The following is a 26449-nucleotide window of genomic DNA, read 5'->3' on the forward strand; positions in this document are numbered from 1 at the left end:
ATTTTAATTTACCCTGGCCTCTACTTTGGCACATTTTCTACTTTTGTTCTTTTTGTGCTCTCTCCTCCACTACTGCCTTAAATCTTGAATTTGTATTTCTGTTCATTTCTGATGAAAGACCATTAATCTGAACTCTGCAGAGAAACAGATTCTAGTTGATCTGAATTTTCCCACCCTTTAGTTGTTTGGAAGCAGGAAGCATGAAACAATGACTAAGATTCCTGATTTAAGTAAAGCTAACTTTGGTGGGATGAAAGAAGTCCTGTCTGCAGTAAAGTGGGCAACACTTACTGGTAGTGATGTTAAATAATGGGAAGTGTTCTAAAGAAAATTTTAGTATTAGTAAAAATTCACTACCCTTGAGTGCAAACACCTGTCAAAAAGATAGCCACAGCAAGTCAGAATAAAACTTCAAATTACAACTGTAGAAATGCAACAGCACAGATACTCAAAGATACAAAGAATTGCCAAGGTGACAAAATAAATTCAGCTCCACAAAGAGATTTGCACTGAATATTGGAATTATTATACCCAAATGGAATACTCCTCTTTTCATGGAGAGAACTGGAATTCCAGTGGAGGTAAAATGTCATGCTTCAATAGTACAAAACTCTGGTTAACACCTACATCAGGTATTCAGAGCACTGCTGAGCACTACACCTTAAAACGGATGTATTGGCCTTAAATGGAGTGCAACATTTATTTAGCCAAATGATGCCTAGATTGCTAGGGTTAAATTGAGAAGGCAAAGTTGGTTGTAGATAAGATAAAGAGGTAAATTGACTCAATCTTGCAGAATATTAAGGGGAGCAGAACAGAGAATTTGGGACAAAGTCTTTCTGTTGGTTAAGGAGTCTTGAACTAGAACCAAGGCTTTCAAGAGTAAAGTTAAGAAATACAATTGCACATAGAACCTTTTCACGTATCGAACACCCTTCCAGTAATGGCAGGATCTAAAAGTTGAAGTTCTGAATTGGAGGAAGGCTAATTTTGACTGTATTAGGCAAGAGCTTTCAAAAGGAGAAAGTGAGGGCTGCAGATGCTAAAGATCAGAGTCAAGAGTGTGGTGCTGGAAAAGCGCAGCAGGTCAGGCAGCATCCAAGGAGAAGGAGAAAAGATGTTTCAGGCATAAACCTCATGAAGGGCTTATGTCTGAAATGTCAATTCTCCTGCTCCTTGATGTAAGAACTTTCAAAAGTTAATTGGGGGCAGATGTTCACAGATAAAGGAACGGTTATAAAATGGGAAGCCTTCAGAAATGAGATAACGAGCATCCAGAGACAGTATATTCTTGTTTGGGTGAAAGGAGAGGCTGGTAGGTGCAGGGAATGCTGGATGACCAGAGATGTTAGGTTTTAGTCAAGGAAAAGAAGGAAGCATATATCAGGTATAGACAGGATAGATTGAGTGAATCTTTAGAGTGTAAAGGCAGTAGGATTATACTGAAGAGGGAAATCAGGAGGGCAAAAAGGGGACATGAGATAGCTTTGGCAAATAGGGTTAAGGAGAATCCAAAGAGATTTTATAAACACATTTTAAGGACAAGAGGGCAACTATGGGTAGAATAGGGTCCCTCAAAGATCAGTAAGGCAGCCTATGTGTGGAGCCACAGGAGATGGGGGAGATACGAAACTAGTATTTTGTATCCATGTTTACTGAGCAAGATATAGAATGTGGAGAAATAGATGGTGACATCTTGAAAAATGTCCATATTACAGAGGAGGATGTGCTGGATGTCTTGAAATGCATAGACATGGATAAATCCCCAGGACCTGATCAGATGTACACTAGAACTCTGGGAAGCTAACGAAGTGACTGCTGGGTCCCTTGCTGAGATAGTTGTATCATCGATAGTCACAGATGAAGTGCCAGAAGACTGAAGGTCAGCTAACATGGTGCCATTATTTAAGAAAGATGTTAAAGAAAAGCCAGGGAACTATAGACAGGTGAGCCTGATGTCAGTGGTGGACAAGTACGGGGAGAATGCGGGTAAGTGGAGTTGAGATGCCCATCAACCATGATTGAATGGCGGAGTGGACTCATTGGGCCGAATGGCTTTACTTCCGCTCCTATGGCTTATGGTCTTAAGTAGTTGGAGGGAATCCTGAGGGACAGGAATTACATGTATTTGGAAAGGCAAGGATTGATTAGGGATAGGCAATATGGTTTTGTGCATGGAAAATCATGCCTCACAAACTTGATTGGGATTTTTGAAGAAGCAACAAAGGATTGATGAGGGTAGAGTGGTGGACGTGATCTATATGTACTTCAGTAGGGCGTTCGACAAGGTTCCCCGTGATTAGCAAGGTTAGATCACATGGAATACAGGGAAACCTAGCCATTTCGATTCTGAACAGATTGAAGGTAGAAGACAGAGGATGGTGTTGGAGGGTTGCTTTTCAGACTGGAGGCCTGTGACCAGTGGAGTGCCACAAGGATCAGTGCTGGGTCCACTACTTTTCATCATTTTATATAAATGATTTGGATGTGAGCATAAGAGGTTATAGTTGGTAAGTTTGCAGATGACACCAAAATTGGAAATGTAGTGGATAGTGAAGAAGGTTACCTCAGATTACAATGGGATCTTGATCAGGTGGACCAATGGGTTGAGGAGTGGCAGATGGAGTTTAATTTCGATAAATGTGAGGTGCTGCATTTTGGAAAAAGCAAATCTTAGCAGGACTTATACACTTTATGGTAAGGTCCTGGGGAGTGTTGTTGAACAAAGAGACCTTGGAGTGCAGGTTCATAATTCCTTGAAAGTGGAGTCACAGCTAGACAGGACAGTGAAGAAGGCGTTTGGTATGCTTTCCTTTATTGATCAGAGTATTGAGTATTGAGTACATGAGTTGGGAGGTCATGTTGCGGCTGTACAGGACATTGGTTAGGCCACTTTTGGAATATTGCGTGTGAATCTGGTCTCCATCCAATTGGACAGATGTTGTAAAACATGAAAGGGTTCAGAAAAGGTTTACAAGGATGTTGCCAGGGTTGGAGGGATATGAGCTATAGGGAGAGGCTGAATAGGCCAGGGCTGTTCTGCCTGGAGTGTCGGAAGCTGAGGAGTGACCTTTTACAATGGTTGATAAAGTCATGTGGGAGCATTGATAGGATAAATAGACAGTCTTTTTCCTGCGGTGGTTGAGTCCAGAACTGGAAGGCATAGGTTTAGGTGAGAGGGAAAAAATTTAAAAGGGACCTAAGTGGCAACATTTTCAGAGGGTGATGTCTGTACGGAATGAGCTGCCAGAGGAAGTGGTGGAGGCTGGTACAATTGCAACATTTAAAAGGCATCTGGATGGGTATATGAATAGGAAGGGTTTGGAGCAATATGGGCCAATATGGGCCAAGTGCTGGAAAATGGAGTAGATTAGGTTAGGATATCTGATCGGCATAGACGAGTTGGTCCGAAGGGTCTGTTTTCGTGCTGTACATCTGACTCTAAATTAGTGATGAATTAATTTAAAATTGAGATGGGTATTAAAGGATATGGGGATTTGATGCAGTCATCAAAACAGGATCTTCTGTCCACCATGTCTATGTCGACCCAGAAGCACCAAACTCTGTTAATCCAATTTACCTATACTTGGTACACAGCCTCCTACGCCTGGGCATTTTCAGTACTCCTCCAGCTGCTGCTTCAATGTTGCAGGAGTACCTGCCTCCACCCTCTCAGGCAACATGTTCCATATCTGCCGCACTCTGGTTAGAAAAACAATTGTTCGGATCTCCCCAAACCACTTGCTCCTTGCCTTTTTAAACTTTGCTTTCTGGTCTTGCACATGTCTGCCGTGGGGAAGATTAACTCCTGTCTATGCTTATAATTTTCTATACCTCCATCAAATTCCACCCCCACTTCCCCAACCTCCTCAACATTTTCTGCTCCAACGAAAAGAAACACAGCCTATCCAGTCTCCTCCTCCCGTGTTAAGACTTTTTATCCCAGGCAACGTTCTAGTGAATCTACGCTGCACCCTCTAATACAATGACATTCTTCTGATAGCATGGGAACCAGAACTTTGGTCAGAGTATTGAGTACATGAGTTGGGAGATGGAAATGTGTTGCTGGAAAAGCACAGCAGGTCAGGCAGCATCTAGGGAACAGGAGAATCGACGTTTCGGGCATTAGCCCTTCTTCAGGAATGCCCGAAAACGTCGATTCTCCTGTTCCCTAGATGCTGCCTGACCTGCTGTGCTTTTCCAGCAACACATTTCCATCTCTGATCTCCAGCATCTGCAGACCTCACTTTCTCCTCCTACATGAGTTGGGAGGTCATGTTGCGGCTGTACAGGACTTTGGTTAGGCCACTGTTGGAATATTGCAAGCAATTCTGGTCTCCTTCCCTATCTGAAGGATGTTGTGAAACTTGAAAGGGCTCAGAAAAGATTTACGAGGATGTTGCCAGTGTTGGAGGATTTGAGCTATAGGGAGAGGCTGAACAGGCTGGGGCTGTTTTCCCTGGAACGTCGGAGGCTGAGGGGTGACCTTTATAGAGGTTTACAAAATTGAGGGGCATGGATAGGGTAAATAGGAAAAGTCTTTTTCCTGGGGTTGGAGAGTCCAGAACTAGAGGGCATAGGTTTAGGGTGAGAGGGGAAAGATATAAAAGAGACCTAAGGGGCAACTTTTTCATGCCGAGTGTGGTATGAGTATGGGATGAGCTACCAGAGGAAGTGGTGGAGGCTGGTACAATTGCAGCATTTAAGAGGGATTTGGATGGGTATATGAATGGGAAGGGTTTGGAGGGATATGGGGTGGATGCTGGCAGGTGGGGCTAGATAGTGTCGAGCTACCTGGTCGGCGTGGACGAGTTGGACTGAAGGGTTTGTTTCCATGCTGTACATCTCTATGATTCTATGACTTCCTTGCTTCTATATTCAGTGTCCTGGCTAATGAAGTGCATCTTCTTGTATGATCCCTTCACCCTGGTTAATTGTGCTGATACCTTCAGGGATCTATGGACTTGTACACCAAGATCCCTCTGTTCCTCAGTACTCCCTCGGGACCTACACTTCATTGTGTATATCTTTCCTTTATTAGATGTCCCAAAATGCATCACTCCTCTCTTATCCGGATTAAATTCAATCTGCCATTGCTTTGCCCAATTTACCAGCTGTTCAATATCTGACTGGAGCCTGAGACTCAAAGAACTGTGGATGTTGGAAATGAGAAACAAAAACAAATTAGTGGAAAGTTCCAGCAGGTCTGGCAGCATCTGTGAAGAGATATCTAAGTTTACATTTCAGGTTGAGTTACCACTTCCTCAGAACTCTAGGTATGAACACCTTTGAAGTGCTGCTCCTCTCTCTGACTGGATTTCTCTTCCAATCATTTTCCTTGTCCACCGTCCTTAATTTCATTATTGTTCCTGGTGTTCAACCAAGGTGTTTGCTAAAACTCTCTTCCACAGCCCATATTGCATTCCTCAGTTACTGCCTCCACCTCAGATTCATCCCATATAGTTTACAACTCCAGTTTCACAAAGTTCTGAGGAAGTCAGTTGACCTGAAACATTAACTCTGATTTTTCAACACAGCTGCTGCCAGATCTGCTGAGTTTTTCTATCAATTTTATTTTTGTAGCCTGAGACCATTCTCTTCACTCCACTTCAGTTTTCATGCCATCTGCCAACTTATAATTACACTTTCCACATTCAAATTCCTGGAATTCCCAACTGCAAGGAATTGTGGGTCAACCTACAGTGTGTGGACTGCAGTGGTTCAAGAAGGCAGCTCACCACCATCACCACCTTAAGGCACCTAAGGACAGGCAGTAAATGCTGGCCAGCCAATACTGACCATCCTGATCAATTTCTTTCCAAGCATTGACGAATTCATCTTTGAGAAATTTTTCCAATAATTTCCCTACCATTGACGTCAGACTAGGTAGTCTGTGTAATTACCTGGCCTGTCCCTGTTTTCTTTTTTGAACAAAGGATGAATGACCCCTAGACTGCTAACTGTTTTGATCCTGTTAGCCGTGATCTTAACCAGGCTCAGGAGGTGGCTAACCAGGAGTGGTCTTGTGTTTCTACATACTTGATTCCAATTATGAACATGCATCACTGTGTTTCTTTTTTTTTAAGTTGTACACTTCAAGGAAATGTTGCTGGAGCCTTTGCTTTTGAACTGGGATCATTTTATATTTCTCATTCAAGGTCTCTGTATTGATTGAGGTTAATTATAATTTGTTTTCAGGGCCAAGCACTTGTTGAGACCGTTTTGTTTTTTCCTTGCCATTTTTTTTCTCTTTTAGGTGCTGAATATTAACGGGTATATCAACAGCACTCCAGTACTTTTCCCAGATGGTCATTTAACTTGTCACAAGTGCCCAACATTGAATACCTGTTGGATGATTTGTGTAGCCATCACAGTCACTTGATCCTGAGTATTCACTTGCACACCTTTCAATGTTCTGCTGGCATGTGATGGAAATTGAAAATGTTACATTGCTTTGCCTACCTTCTGGCCTTTTTCTAGTTCAAAGGAGTCCTACTTGACCTACTTTTACTGCTTCAGCTGCTTATCACTTTTTATATTGCTTATTGTGAAATATAGTTTGCCCATGCTTCTGTGAAGCATCTCTATGTTTGACTGTTAAAGTTGCTCTACAAATACAAGTTGTTGCTTGTTTATGTCCATGTCATTAAACTGTTTTGAAAACTGAGCTTTGCATCATCAAGTCAGCATGAATCATGTACTTTTGAAGGTAAATAAACTTTCCTGTACAAATAAATCTTATTAATTATTTAATATCTTCACTTTATTATGTAGGGCTGGATGATTGCTTACAGTGTTACGTTTGCAACTTTGAGCGAGAGAAGATAAATGGTGAGCAGCTCCTACAGATTACTCACCAGGACCTTGAAGAATTAGGAGTAATTCGCATCGGTCACCAAGAACTGATCCTGGAAGCTGTGGATCTGCTTTGTGCTTTGGTAGGGTTTTGTTTTATTTTCTTCAAAATTGTTCGTTCCACTGTAGCCAATTCATTAGGTTTCTAATTTTTAAAACATAATCTATTTTGCTCTTAAGAGTAACCATATCTTTTTAATGTATTATTTGTTGTTTTATCTATATGATTAAACATTTGATACAAACGATTTCCATGACACAGGTTTGTTTTTCATTACTTATGGAGCACCAATAAAATCATCATGTCTGATGATTTTATTGGAATAACTTCTAGACTAGATTCTCCAAAGGCTTGTGGATCTCCAGAGTACCAACAATTTATAAAGGTGATTTGGACTGAACCTTTTATCTTCGGAAGGAGAAAGCTGTGGAGAAACGTGATAGATATCTTTAAAATCAGAAAGGGTTTTAGAGAGTATAAACCTAGAGGTGTTTTCATTTGCAGGGTTGTCCAAAAACTAGAGGCTCTGAATATAAAATAATCACGAGTGAATTCAATATGGAATTCTGGAGAAACAGTGGCAAGAATGTAAGGGTTTGCTACCACAAGGAATGGTCGAGGTGGATAGCATTCATGCACTTAGTTGTAAACATGGATCATGAATGTCGATGAATTGTTTTCTTTCAACTTTTTTTTATTATTTTGAGGACATGAAGGTTTGGGTACATCAGTTCTCTTGTTGACTTGCTCTTTTTAGTGTCACAGGGTCATTTCCACTTTCCTTTCAGTAAGGGAGAGCAGTTTACGAAGGAAGGCTGAATCAGAACTCTTACCGGGAGATTTTCTTTTTGTTACTTCACCATACAGGAGGGATGTAGAAATTTAAGGATTTTTAAACTCGTTTGCAGACTGATGTTTCTTAATTTGCTACATAAACAGTTCAGCCATTTTGTCTACCGTGCCGCCCCCACTGCTTGAATAAGACAACATTGTGGATGCAATTCACAATGAGTCATCCACAGCTCTTGGTTGAAAGCTGTGTCTTTTCCTAAGTGGTCTTTTATTTGAATGAAGGCTTAGGATTGAGTTTGGCATTCTCGTGCCTCCTCTCTGCTGCATACCCCGTTCGCCTGGCTCAGTTTCATCCTGGTAAATAGAATAGATAATAGACAATAGGTGCAGGAGTAGGTCATTCAGCCCTTCAAGCCTGCACCACCATTCAATATGATCATGGCTGATCATCCTTAATCAGTATCCTGTTCCTGCCTTATCTCCATAACCCTTGATTCCACTATCCTTGAGAGCTCTATCCAACTCTTAAATGAACCCAAAGGGCAGAGCATTCCACACAGCCACCCCGCTCTGGCTGAAGAAGTTTCTCCTCATCTCTGTCCTAAATGATCTACCCTGTATTTTTAAGCTGTGTCCCCTGGTTCGGCACTGACCCATCAGCAGAAACATGTTTCCTGCCTCCAGAGTGTCCAATCCTTGAGACATAAGATTATTAAATCAGATCCCCTCTCAGTCTTCTAAACTCAAGGGTATACAAGCCCAGTCGCTCCAGTCTTTCAGCGTAAGGTAGTCCCACCATTCCAGGAATTGACCTCGTGAACCTACACTGCACTCCCTCAATAGCCAGAATGTCTTTCCTCAAATTTGGAGACCAGAACTGCACACCGTATTCCAGGTGTGGTCTCGCCAGGGCCCTGTACAGTTGCAGAAGAACCTCTTTGCTTCTATACTCAATCCCTCTTGTTGTGAAGGCCAGCATGCTATTAGCCGCCTTCACTACCTGCTGTACCTGCATGCTTACTTTCATTGACTGGTGTACAAGAACACCCAGATCTCTTTGTACTGCCCCTTTACTACCTAAATGGAATCAATTTAGGTAATCTGCCTTCCTGTTCTTGCCACCAAAGTGGATAGCCATACATTCATCCACATTAAACTGCATCTGCCATGCATCTGACCACTCACCTAACCTGTCCAGGTCACCCTGTAATCTCCTAACATCCTCCTCACGTTTCACCCTGCCACCCAGCTTAGTAAAATCAGCAAATTTGCTAATGTTATTACTAATACCATCTTCTATATCATTAACATATATTATAAAAAGCTGTGGTCCCAGCACTGATCCCTGCGGTACCCCACTGGTCAGTGCCTGCCATTCGAAATGGAGCCGTTTATCACTACTCTTTGTTTCCTATCAGCCAACCAACTTTCAATCCAAGTTAGTACCTTGCCCCCAACACCATGCGCCCTAATCGGCTTTGAGGACAGCTCGTAACTACGATTGGTTCCTGGGTGAATGTGATAAGGAGGTCCATTTGAGGTGTGGTAGTTATACGAGCATCTTGGCGGAAAGCTTGTAAGTATTGCTGCCACGCACTTCAGGTGAAACTTGGCTGGGTGAGTCTGTTATTTACTTCTCTGGCAGTTAAATCTCTATGCTCCCATGACACATCAAGTTTCTCTTTGGCGGTTGTAAGATGCTCTCCATCTCTCTCGCAACAGCTTCAGTCCCCTCTTCAGTGCCTTGTGCTGGGCACAGCAGGATATGACAATTTTCGAACCTCTTCCAAAGTCGTATTGATGAACATCTCTGAATCTATCTAGACAGCGGGGCCTCAGCTTAATCAGTGCATTGGTTTGCTCCATTGATGATGCTGTAGTGATTTGGTTCCTGTTGTATCTCTATATACTTTTGAGTTCCTCACTGCGTCAGCAGTCATTGGCCATCCTCTGCTTTCTAGGGTCCTGCCATTGAGGCTACTTGATAGAGAGAACATCTATAGATTCTAATGTTGGATAAAACAATCATGGTAGCACCCTTGATATCTGATGCAGACCTATGTATGATGCTCTTGTGGTGGCCACAGACCATCTGCACATAAACACGTTTGAAGCCTTTTCAGTTAACAAAGACAAATGACTCATCAGATAGTGATTGCTTAAAATCAAGGCACCCTTGGACTAATGGAAATTAAGTGAGACCCTCTTGTGGAGCAGCAGTAGTGTCCCTACACCTGAACTTGTGGAGGCCTGAGTTGAAGAAATTTGCTCAGAAATGTGTAATAATATCTGTTTAGATTTATTAGAAAAAAATAGGTTAAATTTTTTTAAAAAGGGAAATTTATGTGAAGTTACCAGCTTTCTGGGTCCAACTGCCCTCATTCATGTCAAAGCCAATATCACTGGAAACCCTAATGCATAAGATACTGGTGTTTTGAGTCACTTATTGTACATGACGCATGTGGGCTACAACTCCCTTGTTCCACTGCTGGATCTGACACCTCCCTATACCATCAAAGTGTCTGCCGCTGATGCCTGGAACTTTACTTTCAGAATACAGGGGAACCTCTATTTATCCGAACTTGATGGGCGGGCACTCTTTCGTTCGGTTAACCGATTAAATGCATTCCTCTGGGGCTTGGAGCTTTTAAAGTCTGCTCCTTGTTCAGGAGACTGCAGCGGCCCAGCCCCCAACCCTGTGCAATGCCTCCCCCTGCCCACAACCCCATGCAACACTGCCCCCTGCCCCCAACACCGTGCAACATCTACCCCCACCCCCTCTCCGGGGCAGCTGGACTGGACACCAACAACAAGACTGCTGCAGTTGCCTTTGTGGAGAAAGTCTCCATATTGTGTGTGTGCACACAGCCACACAACTTTTTTACTGCAACTTTTTGACAGGTTCCACCTTTGCCCTGTACAGGACAACGTTGGAGAGATTATCTGCGGAAGGAGGCTTTAGGGTACACCCCTTTGTAGAACTCCAGGGAAAGTGTGAGGAGAGAGAGAGGGCAGGCAGGCTGTCATTTGGAGACGGTGCCTGTTTAATCACTGTAAACAAAAGATGCGATCACTGTTGGAAACCATGTCTTTGTAATGTTTCCATCGGAACTCGAGATCTCCTTCGTGTAATCCAATTTTCGGATAATTGGTATTCGGATAATCGAGGTTCCTCTGTACAGCAGCAGACTACTATGGAAAATAAATGATTTGCTTTCTCATGGCTTTTCTATTCTACAAGGGATCTATCACAATGTTGTTTGGCTCTGCATTTATGAAGGAGCCCTGATTGGAGTCTCCTGTTAGAAATGCGGAGCTCCGTATGTCTTTTTATTTAAAAAATGTGAGTCGGCATGACATTATCCTCTTCAGAAATCCCATTCCTTTGCCTTCATTTGAATTGCAACTCTGTGTACGGCTGCATGCAACTATTATAAAGTCCAATGCTGTTAAAGTTGCTGTTCCTGTTACTGTGGCTACTGGATTGTAGCAAACTGCATTTCCTTCTTAGTGTGTTCAAACGATAGTGAAATAAGTAGTTCCCATTTTGATCACAAATACTTGTAGACAAGATGTTGAAGTGGAGCACAGAGAACTTGGGCACTTGGTATTTGTGAACAAAGTTGCTGTTCTTAGAAAATCATGCGTTCACGCAAATGTAATAAATCCAGAAAATACTAGCGTTTCATTGTGGCTTTCCACAAGCTTACTAATTTCAGCCTTCATACTGTTGCTAGCAGGTCAGTTCTCATTGATCAATAACTTCCCGCTGTGCACTTGTCTCCTTCACCCTGACAAGATTTAAAAAATATCTTGGAACCATGCATTGCTTGCAAAGTCAAAATGCAGAGTTAAATAAACTTCTTAATTGTCTTAATTGCTTTCCCATCAGAATGAAGTGAGTCTAATGATGAACTGTGAATCAAGCCCAGCATTGTCTTTCAGGAATTGACTCCTTGTATGCAAACATGCCCATGTTTGGCAGGGAAAGTTCAACCCCAGTGTATGTGGGGATAAAAGGAGATTTGCATTTCTTTCTATTTTACAGGTCCATTGAACGTTGTCCATTTTATTATGCATGTGGCAGCTCATTGCTAAGATTGTCCCAGAGTAATGCTACAACCTCCTGGGCTCTCCTGAAACCTGTCTTCCTTTATTTATCCAGTTTTTGCTTTTAAAAGATGCAGTAATCTTTGCCTCAAGAGTTCTTTGTGACACCATGTACCATTTTCCAGTAATTGTTTATTTAAAATAAAAATGTTCTTAGTATCTCCTACTTTTAATGAAAACAATAAATTGTTAATTCAATCCTCACTGAATCTCCAAAGGACATAATCTTCTATGCATATTCACAACATTTTAAGACACCTTTTTTTAAAAAAGGTTAATTTACTTCAGTTAAGGAACAGGGTCTACTTCACTGAAACTTTAGTTACCTCCCCTTGGCAACATTCTGATGAATTGTTATACTTTAACATTAAATTTCTTCAGATATTAGCATAAGTGTACATTTTGTTCAAATTTGCCATTGGTACTTGGATCTTGTACTCTGTGCCCATATATATCTCTTCAATGATGCAGTCCTCTTTTCCATGAATACGTTTAACTTGCATGGTATTCATTTTTCATTAAGAATATCTAACTTGTAATGTATTTATTACCCAACTGATTTTCCTTGATGAAAAATGAGCTTTAATTTTACAAAATAAAAATGCTCTAGGAATGCTGTTATAGTAGGTCCTAGTTATTAATGGCTTTGAGTTCTATGGTCAAATCAGTAACTTTGGAGGGTTGTACAAAGTTATGTTCTTGGCATAAGTTCTGACATAATGTTTGAGAGATTCATAGGACTTGTTGACGTATTCAATCTTTTTTTTTGCTTAAGGATTAGTGAAGAGTTTGAGACTGTAGCTAATTTTATTCAAGAACTAGGACATCTACAGCTACTGGAGTTGGTTAGTTTAGACATTCCTTGTCTTTTGGCAGCCATCTCCTGAATTTCCTATAACTTGATTGCCTTACTGAGGGAAGGCTGTTACATTCTCCATCTGTTTTGACTTTTATGTATGAATCATACATTTTAGGGTTGGTGAAACGCTATTATGGGTTCTTCATTCGAAGATAAGGCTAACTATTGCACACCTAATTTGTCCCTTGCTGCTTTCAGATGGACTATTCTCTATTCTGTTGAGGTGTGTAATGATTATCGTTAGTTTAAGTTGTGGTATCACAAAAATACATATATTTTTGGAGTTACTGATTTAAATAAGTCATTAAACTAAGGTCCTAACTGCTTGATGACTGTTTGTTTCAATGTCAAATAGAACTGTTCAAGAATGATAGCAGCAAGGTCAGGATATCTGGTTGGCATGGATGAATTGGATCAAAGGGTCTGTTTCAGTGCTGTACGCTTGTATGACTCTATAACTTCAATTTATAAAACATATTAAACATGTTAAAATATCCCAAAACACTTCACAGAAGCAGTTAAGAGTATAAGGACAGCAAATGCTTGAGAACACGACAACTGCAAGTAACTCTCCTCCAAGTGTCTCACTGTCCTATTTTGGAATTAGATTCCTGTTCAGTCACTATCACTAGGTCAAGACCCTGGAATTATCTTCATAACAGCACATTGAGAGTACCTAAAAACCTAAGGAAGGTAGGTCACCACGGTTACTTCATTTAATGTTGGGATGCGGGCATTGCAAGCTAGACCATGAATGGGTAGGAGAAAAAGTGGTGGCGAGGTACAGATACAGGGAGAAAGTCCAGATTTTCCAATAGATGGGAAAGGATTTTTTTAGATTAGATTCCCTACATTGCGGAAACAGGCCCTTTGGCCCTCCAAGTCCACACTGACCCTCCAAAGAGTAACCCACCCAGACCCATTCCTGTACTCCCTACTAATGCACCTATCACTGTGGGCAATTTAGCATAGCCAGTTCACCTGACCTGCACATCTTTGGACTGTGGGAGGAAACCCACGCAGACACTGGGAGAATGTGCAAACTCCATGCAGACAGTTGCCCAAGGCTGGAATCGAACCCGGATCCCTGGTGTTGTGAGGCAGCAGTGCTAACCACTGAGCCACTGTGCTGCCCTGGTGATGGACAGGTCAAGAGGGCAGTGCCAAGTTGGAGGCTTGGGACTGGGATAAGGTGGGGGGAGTTGTGGAAACTAGTGAAATCCATATTAATCCCATGTGGTTGCAGGGTCCCAAGGCAGAAGCTGAGGCATTCTTCCTCCAGGTGTCGAGTGGTTAGGATTTGACAATGGAGGAGGCGCAGGACCTACGTGTCCTTGGTGGAATGGGAGGGCGAGTGAAATGTTCAGCCACCTTAGCACCTTAGGCCTGACAAGAACTATGCAAAGTTAACTTGAGATCCAAACCCTGTGGTAGACTGATACTCTGCAAGAAACATTTTGCCTATAATGTTGGAATATACATTGCAAGGCCATGTGCTTCTCAAAACCGTGCCTGTTTTCTCCTAATTTCTTCAGTTGGGTTTCCTCACTGCAGCTTTAAAATGTCCTTATCAAAGTCACATCACAGCATTTCTGTGCCTCCTGTTCACAGTCAATCATTGCTTTTTGTTTCTGTATCTGTCTGAAGTCTTTGTAATAGATATGGGCCTCAGAAACACTTCTGTCAAAGCCTATTTTTATGATCAAATGGATTGCAAAAATCAAATGAGCCTCACGTCTGGATGGAAATACTGATTTGGCTTTTCTTGAGAGCTCCAACCTTTTTTCAATCTGAAAATGTTTAGTTTAAAGCACAGCTATCTGCAGCCTGTCTGTCACAAACTTTGGAAGCCCATAGTCTATCCACTGTGAGACTTAGACATCGATTGCTGCCAATGTCTGAGTATAACCACCCGAGCATTGAAAATGTCTGTGGCCCCTTTCTGATGTCTAACAATCAAACCACTCACACTTTCTGTCAAGCAGATTTCAAACTTCCTTTTTCCTCCCCCTAACCTCTTCATCTCACATTAATTAAAGACAACCTCTGAAAGCTCACCACTGTAATAATTACTATTTATTCAGTCATAGATACTGTGTCTTACTCTGGTTTGTCTTCCTTAGTTTGATCATTTCACCTGAGAGTCCCTGTGTGATCTATCCTTAGCCACTTCTGATTCATGTCTTCAGACTGCCTATAAGATCAATATCTGAAAATATTGGATTCCAATTGTGTAAAGATGATATCCACCTTTTTTGATATTTTCCTCTCCTATCACCTTTGTTGCTACAATTGGTTTGTCATTAACGTCGATTCTCCTGTTCCCTGGATGCTGCCTGACCTGCTGCGCTTTTCCAGCAACACATTTTCAGCATTTTACTTGTTGGGCACGTGGTGGATTCACAGAAATGACTTCTTCAAATAAACTATCACACACCCTGTTTTGCTTGAAGAATAATCATAATCATAGAACCCCTACATTGTGGAAGCAGGCCATTCAGTCCATTGAGTCTACACCAACCCTCCAAAGAGCATCCTACCTAGCCCCAACTCCCTAATCTATCCCTGTAACCCTGCATTTCTCATGGCTAATCCACCTCATCGGCACGTCTTTGGACTGAGGGAGGAAACTGAAGCATACCCACATGGACACTGGGAGAATATGCAAACTCCATGCAGATAATCATCCAAAGCTGGAATGAAACCAGGTTCTGTGGCGCTGTGAGGCAGCAGTGCTAGCCACTGAGCCACTGGGCTGCTCTAAATGGTGACTCTAAGAATGTAAGGAGTAAATTGAGCAGTAGCATTTACACCTTAAAAAAAAAACAGAAGTTGCTACTGGGTATACCCTTGGCCGCCTCAGACCTTTGCTGATAGATTTCTTTGCAAAGTCTGGGTAATTGCATTAAACACACCAGAGGTATGTGGGACTGCTGTATTCAGGAATAAGTTACTTGTTAAACATTGTTAATTTTACAATTGTGAAGTATCATTCTGTCACACTTTAATTTGTTGGAGATAAAAGATTACCAGGAAGTGTAGAAATCTCATTTTGATCCCATCTTTATTTTGCTTTCTGTACATGATTTTATACTCTGATTTAGATCTATCTTTAAGAGTTCCTTTGTCCGATTTTTGAGAAATCTTGAAATTTTGTTTCCAATTGACAGTTTAGATCCACTGGAGAGGATGCCATGCTGAAAATAATCTATCAGTCGTACTAGCCATCATTCAGAAAATTTGCCGGATGTTTTGTAGAAGCTTTTACTGTGCTTTTGATGTTGGCTGCAAAATTTATCCTGTTGTCTTGTATCCTTGCACAAACCATTTTTTTTTTCAGCTATTGATCCTGTCCCATTTGCTTTTGGCTATTGTTTGAGGTAAAACCAGTATTCACAATTTCAGAATCCTATTCACAACTAAGCTGAGCTGGGAGCCATATCTTCTCTGCCACCAAGATCCTCCATACTGTCTATCATTGACTGCTGGAATTCTTATCCATCTATTTGTTATTGCTACCGCAAATGAAGAGTACAGAAGGAATATTGCAGTGAGGCCACAATAATTAAAAGTCAGGAGTTTTAACTTGGACTTTTGTCCTCCTCTCAGGAGCCATATGTCATTGAGCACAGGTGTAATGTGTGATGGAATTTTGAGAAAATTAAGACATGACCAACATGGTTTTGGATGAATTAAAGTTTGTGGAAACATTGGAATATAAGTCTACCACATCTCTGCACTCTTCGAAATTTGGCCTCTTATTCCTAATTTACCCCACCCAATCATTCAGCTGTTTTAAATTTCTCCCTTAATCTCAGGCTGAAAGGCCCACTCACATCGCTTATAAAATACTGATCAATAAACTAGGTTTTTAAAAAAAGCTTGCATCCTAGTATTGCCTTGTGTTGTCTGCCAAACATAGTTAGTTCTGTGAGGCATTGTGGAGATTAATGCCACATTACAAATACGAATAGTTGTATGGAAATGGTTAACTTTCTATTCTTGCCATATAGCTGGTTGTAATTGACTTCCTAATACTCTTACAAGCAGTTGAATGCACTTCCCAATACATAACTGGCAAAACGCAATCATTGTACATGAATAGGTTTCTTTCGCACATTTTCCAAACTTCACATCCTATCCCACAAATACACAATAATCTTTAGTGGACTGGTATACCTAATTATAATATCGCTAGATACAATGCAGTGCTTTATGTAATAATTGGGCTGAAATTCACTGACGTTTTAGTAATGCAAACCAGCAAACCAGTAATGGTAAAACAGCTAACATCCTCAAGGGAGACTGGTTAGCAAGGTTAGATCTCATGGAATCCAGGGAGATCTAGCCATTTGGATACAGAACCGACTTGAAGGTTGTATAAATGATTTGGATGTGAACGTAGGTATAGTTGGTAAGTTTGCAGATGACATCAAAACTGGAGGTGTAGAGAACCATGAAGTTTACCTCTGAGTACAACAGGATCTTGATCAGATGGGCCAATGGGCTGAGGAGTGGCAGATGGAGTTCAATTTAGATAAATGCGAGGTGCTGCATTGTGGAAAGGCAACTCAGAGCAGGACTTAATGATAAGGTCCTGGGGAGTGTTGCTGAACAAAGAGACCTTGGAGTGCAAGTTTATAGTTCCTTGAAAGTAGAGTTGCAGGTAGATAGGATAGTGAAGAAGGCGTTTGGTATGCTTTCCTTTATTGGTCAGTGCATTGAGTATAGGAGTTGGGAGGTCATGTTGTGGCTGTACAGGATATTGGTTAGGCCACTTTTGGAATATTGCGTGCAGTTTTGGTTTCCTTTCTATCGGATGGATGGTGTGAAGCTTGAAAGGGTTCAGAAAAGCTTTACAAGGATGTTGGCAGGATTGGAGGATTTGAGCTACAGGGAGAGATTGAATTGTCTGGGACTGTTTTCCCTGGAATGTCAGACTGAGGGGTGACCTTATAGAGGTTTATAAAATCATGAGGGACATGGATAGGATAAATAGACAAGGTCTTTTCCTTGGGATTGAGGAGTCCAGAACTAGAAGGCATAGGTTGAGGATGAGAGGGGAAAGATATAAAAGGGACCCAAGGGTCAACTTTTTCGAGCACTGGGTAGTGCGTATGTGGAATGAACTGCCAGAGGAGGTTGTGGTGGCTGTACAATTGTAATATTTAAAAGGGTTTAGAGGGATATGGGCCAAGTGCTGGCAAATGGGATTAGATTAGGTTAGGATATCTGGATGGCATGAATGAGTTGGCCTGAAGGGTCTGATTCGTGCTGTACATCTGTCTCTATTTGAATCGCAATAGCTTAAGTCTAAAGACAATGAAATGAGTTGGCCTCACCCTAAAACCGATCATAGACAGTCACCTGAATGACTGACCTATTTACAAAACATGTAGACTATTGTCTGTGCAATCCACAGGGATTGGAAATGATTTATACATATTTAAATCAAAGGCTGAGAATCATCTTGCAGTTACTATGGTTGGATGTATGGTCAGATGCCAAGAGTGGATCATGTGATGAGCCAATTAACCCATCATTTATGTTTCAGAAGCTGCTTTTCAGCAGACCACAGCAGGAGGAGGCACAAAGAAACCAACTTCTGAATGAGTATACTGTGTGCAATGTTCCATCCAGTCTGCAAATTAAAGCCCTGTCTATTATTTTTATAGATATACAAAATTTACAAAAGTAATACAAGCAAGTATAAACACTAATATAAGATTAAATAAGAATAAATAAAAAATAACCGAAACGACAAACAAAAAAAGTTGAAAAACCCAACTAACTACTGATCTATCCTACAAACAACCAAAACATAAAATAGGATATCATACATTACTAGTGATAAACAAAAAAAATTAATTTAACTAAGTACAGGCTCAAAATAGATCTACATAAAGTCATAATAAAACCCGTATTTATATGGGATTCCTCCTCCCAGGGGTCCCTGGACCAGCCAGACAAAAGCCCTGGACAATATGGCCAAAACATCTGTGTCGATAAAGTTCAAAAAGGGCTGCCATGTTTTATAGAATAATTCAGTTGTTTGGTGCACCATATTTGTAATGAAGTCAAGGGGGATATATTCCATGATTAACCTGTGCCAGTTTAGAAGTCCTGAATGGCCTTCAGCTGCCAATTCACTAAAATATGTTTCCTTGCACAAAAGGAGAGAATGGAAAATTGTTTCCTCCCATGCACGTCCAGGGAGGGAAAATCTGAAAAGCCCAAAAGTAGAGATGCTGGATCCAGTCTAATCTCCGTACCCAAGATCTCTGGCAAGGCATTCGCTACTCTGTCCCATAACCTGCAGATCTTATGGCGTGTCCGTAGACAGTGCGTGAGAATGCCAACTTCTGTCTTGCATTTAGGACACATTGGGGATGCTCCTACCTTAAATTTTGCAAGTCATTCAGGTGCTATACGAACCCTGTGGAGTATCTTTAATTGAATAGCTTGCCTTTTACTTAACCATCTACATGCTGCAGGCATGCTTTTTAAAAAAAAAACAACTCAGTAGCCACTGTTTGCAGAAGAAAAAGATAAGTTGTTCGTCAACAGCTTTTAAACTGTCAACAGTGAATCTAGAGGCCTCTACGTCCAGTCTGGAACCATACAAGTCTTTGATCCACAAGATCCGTATGCTATTGACTTTTATTAGATGACTTTAAGCCAATTTTACCTGTCTTTCTACTAATTTGTTGGAAGCCCTGAATGTATGAGAGAGAGTCCAAGAAATGTTTGTTCCTTTGCTTTTGAGCGGGTGCTAAATACAATAAATGTTTTTACAAGGAGACCTCTCTGTATTTTGCAGTCACAACACTTAACAATTGAACTCTGAATAGGCAGTTATATCTTAAAAATAGCCTGCTATTATCAAATGAGAATTGGAAAAAGAGGGGTGACATTTGACCAGGACCAGCACCACCACCCCCATCCCCTCCATGTGTGCACTTGCACTCCCATTCCCCTAATGTAACACTATTCTGTATAATATGTACAGAGTTGTATTTTAAAATGAAAATGGTAGGATTCTCTAAGGGTTTTGCTGTATTTTTTAAAAACATTTTCCACTAATAATGAAATCTAAAAATTTCCACAGAAATGCCTTCATGCCCTTGATAGTTTCATGGGTGACTGTGAATAAGGGACAGATATCACTTTTCTGTTGTTGTAGTTTTGTTTTGAAAACTGATGGAAAACAAAGGACAAATATTTTGGATATCTGATCTAATAGAAAATGCTGGGTCTGAAAGGTGAGAAGCAGTTTACATTTCAAGTCAAGACCTTTTTGTTTTCCCCAAACTTTGAGTCAGAGAACCTTGTTTCAAACTCAATTGCAGAGACTTGAATGAATAATCCAGTTGAAATTCCAGTGCAATGCTGAGGGAGTGCAGCAATTTTGGAGATGCCAATTCTCCCAGATGAAATGTTAAACTGATTTCCTGTTGCCTCTAGTAGATGTCAAACATAAAATACTACTCCAAGAACAGCAGAAAGTTGTTCTGGTCAAATTCATTCCTCAACCAGAATTACTAAAAACATGTTTCTGGTTATTTATTTTATCTTTATTCTGCACATCGGACCTTTTTGTATAAGTTGGTTGATGTTTTTCACACTTCTATGGTGACTATGATTCACCAACACTGTTAGTTCTGAAGTTCTTTGTATCTTAACATGAAGAATGTTCTATAATGCAAGTTAGTCGGCATTAGAGTACCACTCCCTCATACTTCAGTCATTGCTTCATTGGCTGCAAAATGCTTTACAAGTTGGAATTTTCGAAAATATCGGAATCCAGTTCAATTCCACCTTTTAGACTTCCATGTAAGTGCACTTTTTGTGTGGCTATGAAAACTGTTGGAATAGCTAACAGAGTAAAACAAATCAGGTATCAAATTAGGACATTACATGCCAGTAGTACAATTCTTTCAACCAGATGTTTGAATTTGCTTATCTTTGCTACATCAGTTGGGACTATTGGCATAAAATTGAGTGCTATGTGATCTGCCACCCAGGTTAATAGGGTTGTTAAGAAGGCATGCAGCGTGTTATCTTTTATTGGTAGAGGGATTATATTTCGGAACCATAAGATCATGCTGCAGCTGTACAAAAATCTGCAGCCGTACTTGTGTACAGTTCTGGTCACCACATTTATGGGAAAGTTGTGGAAGCTTTGGAAAGGGTTCAGAGGTGATTTACTAGGATGTTACCTGGTTTGGAGGGAAGGTCTTATGAGGAAAAGCTGAGGGACTTAAAGCTGTTTTTGTTAGAGAGGAGAAGGTTGAGAGGTGACTTAATTGAGACACAAGATAACCAGAGGGTTAGATAGGGTGGATAGTGAGAGCCTTTTTTCCTCAGATGGTGATGGCTAGCTTGAAGAGACATAGCTTTAGATTGAGGGGTGATGGATATAGGACAGATGTCAGAGGTAGTTTCTTTACTCAGAGTAGTAGGGGCATGAAATGCACTGCCTGCAACAATAGTAGACTCACCAACTTTAAGGGCATTTAAATGGTCATTGCATAAATATATGGATGAAAATGAAAGTGTAGGATAGATGGGCTCAGATTGGTTCCACAGGCTGGCGCAACGTCGAGGGCCGAAGGGCCTGTTCTGTGTGGAGAATTTCTTTGAGATTTCTCTAGTTTAGAGCACAGCCTTAAATCTTGGGTTCCCTATCTTTTTTTTTTCCCCATTCATTGAATTCTATGCAATATTCTAATCAATTGAACAAAATTGGCCTTGAACAACCGAACCAGAACTGGAGTAACGAATATGCCCAAATACACAAAACCCCCCTGTAACCACTTAAATGGGAATCGATATTCGACCTCAAGACCTTTTGTAAGACCACCCATAGGCATAGCCTCTGATTTAGCAAAATTAATCTTGTATCCTGAGAAGGTGCCAAATGTGCAGATGCATTATATCAGGTGAGGCACTGAAATTGCTGGATTTGATAAAAAAAAACATTAGAACATCGTCTGCATACAACAAAATCTTATGTAATCCACAGTGGCCCCCTCACTGTGGTCATCACCAATGGGATATGATCAAGTAATTTTAACATTTTGGGCGGCACGGTGGCACAGTGGTTAGCACTGCTGCCTCACAGCGCCTGAGACCCGGGTTCAATTCCCGCCTCAGGTGACTGACTGTGTGGAGTTTGCACGTTCTCCCCGTGTCTGCGTGGGTTTCCTCCGGGTGCTCCGGTTTCCTCCCACAGTCCAAAAGATGTGCAGGGTCAGGTGAATTGGCCATGCTAAATTGCCCGTAGTGTTAGGTAAGGGGTAAATGTAGTGGTATGGGTGGGTTTCGCTTCGGCGGGTCGGTGTGGACTTGTTGGGCCGAAGGGCCTGTTTCCACACTGTAATGTAATCTAATCAATTCCATTGATTTCACCCTTGTCAGCAGAAGATATTGGTCAATATTTAAGCTGTTGGAAAGTGCTTGTCGTTTTATCTGAGTCCAGATATGAATTTAGGTTTTGGCTGTTTTGTACCACCCAAATCTAGTGCATTTATTTTCATGTTCTCTAAATATGGTATTCACTTCAGAATATGAGAAGCAAGTGTGCCATCAGAAACATTATGTTCATTGCTCCAAGGCACTTGACAATGAATGGCACAAGGATTCCAATCATTCCCCCACCCCCCCAAAGGCATCTAGTCAAGTTTCGATGCTCAATATGTTTAATGACTCAAACAGCCATGGTGGTCTCCCACCATCAAAGACGCCTATATTTCACTTATTCTTAAAAAAGGGAAGGTCCCAGAGGACTGTGCTTCGTTCAGGCCCATTTCACTCCTAAATGTGGACTTTAAAGTCCTCTCTAAAACTCTCCCGTTAAGGCTGGAGACTGTGTTACCTTCTATTGTTAAAGTGCACCAGACGGGCTTCATAAAGAGCCACAGATCCTCCAATACTGTTAGGAGGCTGTTTAATGTAATTCAAGCATGTCAATAACAGTCAATACAGGGATTGGTGATTTCTCTAGATGCAGAGAAGGCACTTGACTGAGTTGAGTGGCTGTACCTTTTCTATACTCTGGAGCAGTTTGATTTGGGTGAAATCCTAATAAAATAGGTAAAGGTTCTCCACAGTGGCCCCCTCACTGTGGTCATCACCAATGGGATATGATCAAGTAATTTTAACATTTTTGCCGGCTGCCCCATTTCACCACTGGTTTTTACATTGGTGATTGAACCATTGGTGGAGGTCATTCGTAGGGATCCTAATATATCAGCTCCAGAAATTGAGTCAAAATTACATAAGATTTTGTTGTATGCAGACGATGTTCTAATGTTTTTTTTATCAAATCCAGCAATTTCAGTGCCTCACCTGATATAATGCATCTGCACATTTGGCACCTTCTCAGGATACAAGATTAATTTTGCTAAATCAGAGGCTATGCCTATGGGTGGTCTTACAAAAGGTCTTGAGGTTGAATATCGATTCCCATTTAAGTGGTTACAGGGGGGTTTTGTGTATTTGGGCATATTCGTTACTCCAGTTCTGGTTCGGCTGTTCAAGGCCAATTTTGTTCAATTATTTGACAAAATCAAACAAGACCTTCAAGGATGGGAGGCGCTTCTGGTCTTGTGGTTGGGTTGGATAGTGCTTATTAAGATGAATATTCTCCTCCGTTTGCTATACCCTATACGTATGCTCCCCCGATTTTCAATAAGCAAATATTCAGGAGTCTAAATGGCTAGTTCAGCGCCTTTTATTTGGCATCGTAAGCAGCCCCTCATTAAATTAGCTAAACTGCATCTACCTCTCAGACTGGGGGGAGTGGACCTCCTGGGCAATGAAAGCTACCAACTAAGCTCGCTTTTATCCTACGTGAGTGACTGGGCTTGTGGGGACCTTCTTTCACCACGGTTAGATATCAAAGCCTCCCAGGCAGGGTGCACCCTTACCAGCTTGCTGTTTCTGGACAAAATGAGGACAGTTAGGGAATATTGCCAAAGCCGGAAGGTAATGTTGGCAAAACATCCTCTTTTACACCTTTCGAGGGATGCCGGGTTTTCAACTGGGGATTCAAACGTTGGGCAGCTATAGATGTGGAGAAAGTGAGGTCTGCAGATGCTGGAGATCAAAGTTGAAACTTTATTGCTGGAACAGCACAGCAGGTCAGGCAGCATCCAGGGAACAGGAGATTCGACGTTTCGGGCACAGGGCCTGTGCCCGAAACGTCGAATCTCCTGTTCCCTGGATGCTGCCTGACCTGCTGTGCTGTTCCAGCAATAATGTTTCAACAGCTATAGATGTGTCTTGCATGAGGGGTTTATTTGAGAGAGACACAATGAAGCCCTTTGATCAGTTAGCACAGAAATACAAGCTACCTAACTGACCTCTTTTATTATTTTCAAGTTAGGGATTTTATTCAAAAAAAGATTACACTTTTGACTGATCACTACAAATCTGACATAGAGAGGAGGGCGCTCCGTGCATTTTCTGTCAGCACTTTACATCATCAATTGGAGGGCACCCCCTCAGATAAATTCGATGACTCTGCTGGGTGCGGAAGAAGCATTGAAGTCTCCTCAGAGGCATAGGAAGATATTTGGGAAAAATGCAAGAAAGATACCAATTTGCAATAGGACCCATGCTTTACAGTTGAAGATTCTCCACAGGGTCCACTTGGCTCTGGATTGTTTGTCAAAATTTAAACCGGGGGTATCTTCAAAGTGTCCCAAGCACAAGGTCTGTACAGGCACTCTTACCCATTATCCTGGTCTTGTGGTAGGCTTCAAACATACTGGAGTGCTGTGGTGGGTGCAATCAAGAGGATTTTAGGTGTAAGGGTGGAGAAGGATCCAATCTCTCCTTCTGGGCCTGCCCAGTGCATTCCCCGCAGATGCGCATAAAAACTTTTCATGATCCTCACTTTTTGTGCAAGAAAAATTATTTTGCTAGGTTGGGTATCCGAAAAGCCCCAGGGCCTATCGGATTGGTGGAAGATTGTTATGGAGCATATCCCCTGGAATTTTCTTACAAGTTTGGTACACCACAAAACTGAGCATTTTTATTCCACGGCAGCCCTTTTTGGAATACCTGGACACAGATTTATCTGCCACATCAGTAAGGGCTTTTATATAGCTGTAATGAGCCCAGTATCTAGGGGCGAGGAACTGTGAACGTATGAGTGTCTTGTTTGGCTGAGTTGAGTTAATACTATTTATGTTGTTGGTTATTATTTATTTAGTTGAATAGTTAGTTGGATTTTTTTATTCTGCATTTTTCTATATATTTATACATTTGTACATGAGGTGGATTAGGTTTTTTTTACTTTTTGGTATGGTTTTAAATTATATTGATTTGTATTTGTTGTAATATTTAAAAATCTGTGTTCTTTCAATAAAAATATTTTTATAAAAAGAATAGGCTGGGGCTGTTTTCCCTGGAGCATCGGAGGCTGAGGGGTGACCTTTATAGAAGTTTATAAAATCATGAGGAGCATGGATAGGGGAAATAGTCAAGGTTTCTTCCCTGGGGTGCGGGAGTCCAGAGGTAGAGGGTGGTACATGTATGGAATGAGCTGCCAGAGGAGGTTGTCACAATTACAGCATTTAAAAGGCTTCTGGATGGGTATATGAATAGAAAGGGTTTGGAGAGATATGGGCCGGGTGCTGGCAGGTGGGATTAATTGGGTTGGGATATCTGGTCGGCATGGACGGGTTGGACCGAGGTTCTGTTTCCATGCTGTACATCTCTATGACTCTGAGTACTCTGCTACTAAATAGTCTGTCTGTATTTTAATATTTCAGCACAGCATATGAACCACGTCCTATGATCACAAATTTTCAGTAGAAAATGTACATGCAGCTTTTTCATCCCTTAAAGAATATTTGGGAAGATTTTGAAAAAATTGGTATCACTTATGTCTCTTACAGTGATGGTATCAGGATCAACGTTATCATTGCAAGGGATCTGTGGATATAAAGGTGTCTTGCTCCAACTTACTTGGCATCATTTGAAGCATAACATACTTTATTGAAAGTATGCTCCCCTGTAAACTGATCATTTTAATATTAGCTCAGACACACACTTACCTGAGGAATGTAATGTTTGATTGTAATAAATGTGTTCTAGATTCTTCATACCACACCCAGTTTCTTATGTAACAAGAGATAATATAAGTTGTTGGAGTTAAAACTTGAACGCTCACTAGAAATGTACTCCTCCCCAGTATTTCTTGCTAATTATTTGTCTAGATTTGTGGCCAAGATTGTCATCTGCTAGCTGATGGAGGAATACTGCTGGAAACATAATGTTCTACCATAAAATACAGCTTTGGGAATTGCTGATCAGTAGCAACTTAATGCTGACTGTGTGAAGGATATTATGTTACTTAGAATTCGTTCAGGCTATACTTTAACAGAGCTGGAATATAGAATTTGTATTGACCAGATATGTGATAATGTCTGAAGGCCATTCATGTAATAGAATGAAATTGCATACAAAATCAAAGAGGCCATTAACAGGCCATTATGTTTAATTAAACATAATTATTAATAGCATGAATACTCATACAGCTAAATCAGTGTAAATTCACAAAAATTACAAAATAAATTATGCTGGCCTAAACCAGTTTGAAGTAATGTGCAGGTTTAAGATTTCAGGAAGAAAGTAAATTAAAAAGTTTGTAGTGTTCAGCTAAGCATATGAGCATTACTTTCAATTTATGTTGTAGTTGTTTGGATGGTACAGTGGTGCTGACTGTTGACTGTGGAAAGCATGAGTGTATTTGAAGCAATTGGTCCTACATCCACTCGAGTAGGGTTAGTTGAGAATGCTCACTTCGTAGAATGAATTGA

The 26449-nt window shown here is 41.1% G+C and overlaps 1 protein-coding gene across 4 annotated transcripts in view; it reads left to right on the top strand.

The window, feature by feature from the left end:
* cnksr3 (cnksr family member 3) overlaps positions 1-26449 on the top strand; it is a 191389-nt gene that overhangs the window by 47374 nt on the left and 117566 nt on the right. For all 4 annotated transcript variants that reach the window (XM_087991445.1, XM_087991444.1, XM_043696124.2 and 1 more), the window contains exon 2: positions 6775-6938. In XM_087991445.1, coding sequence (XP_087847571.1) covers positions 6775-6938 — 164 coding nt within the window. The remainder of the gene's footprint in view (positions 1-6774; positions 6939-26449) is intronic.

Source organism: Chiloscyllium plagiosum, unplaced genomic scaffold, assembly GCF_037043375.1.
Source record: "Chiloscyllium plagiosum isolate Xiang-an unplaced genomic scaffold, Cpla_swu_hap1 HiC_scaffold_10, whole genome shotgun sequence".
In the NCBI taxonomy this organism is placed as follows: Eukaryota; Metazoa; Chordata; class Chondrichthyes; order Orectolobiformes; family Hemiscylliidae; genus Chiloscyllium; species Chiloscyllium plagiosum.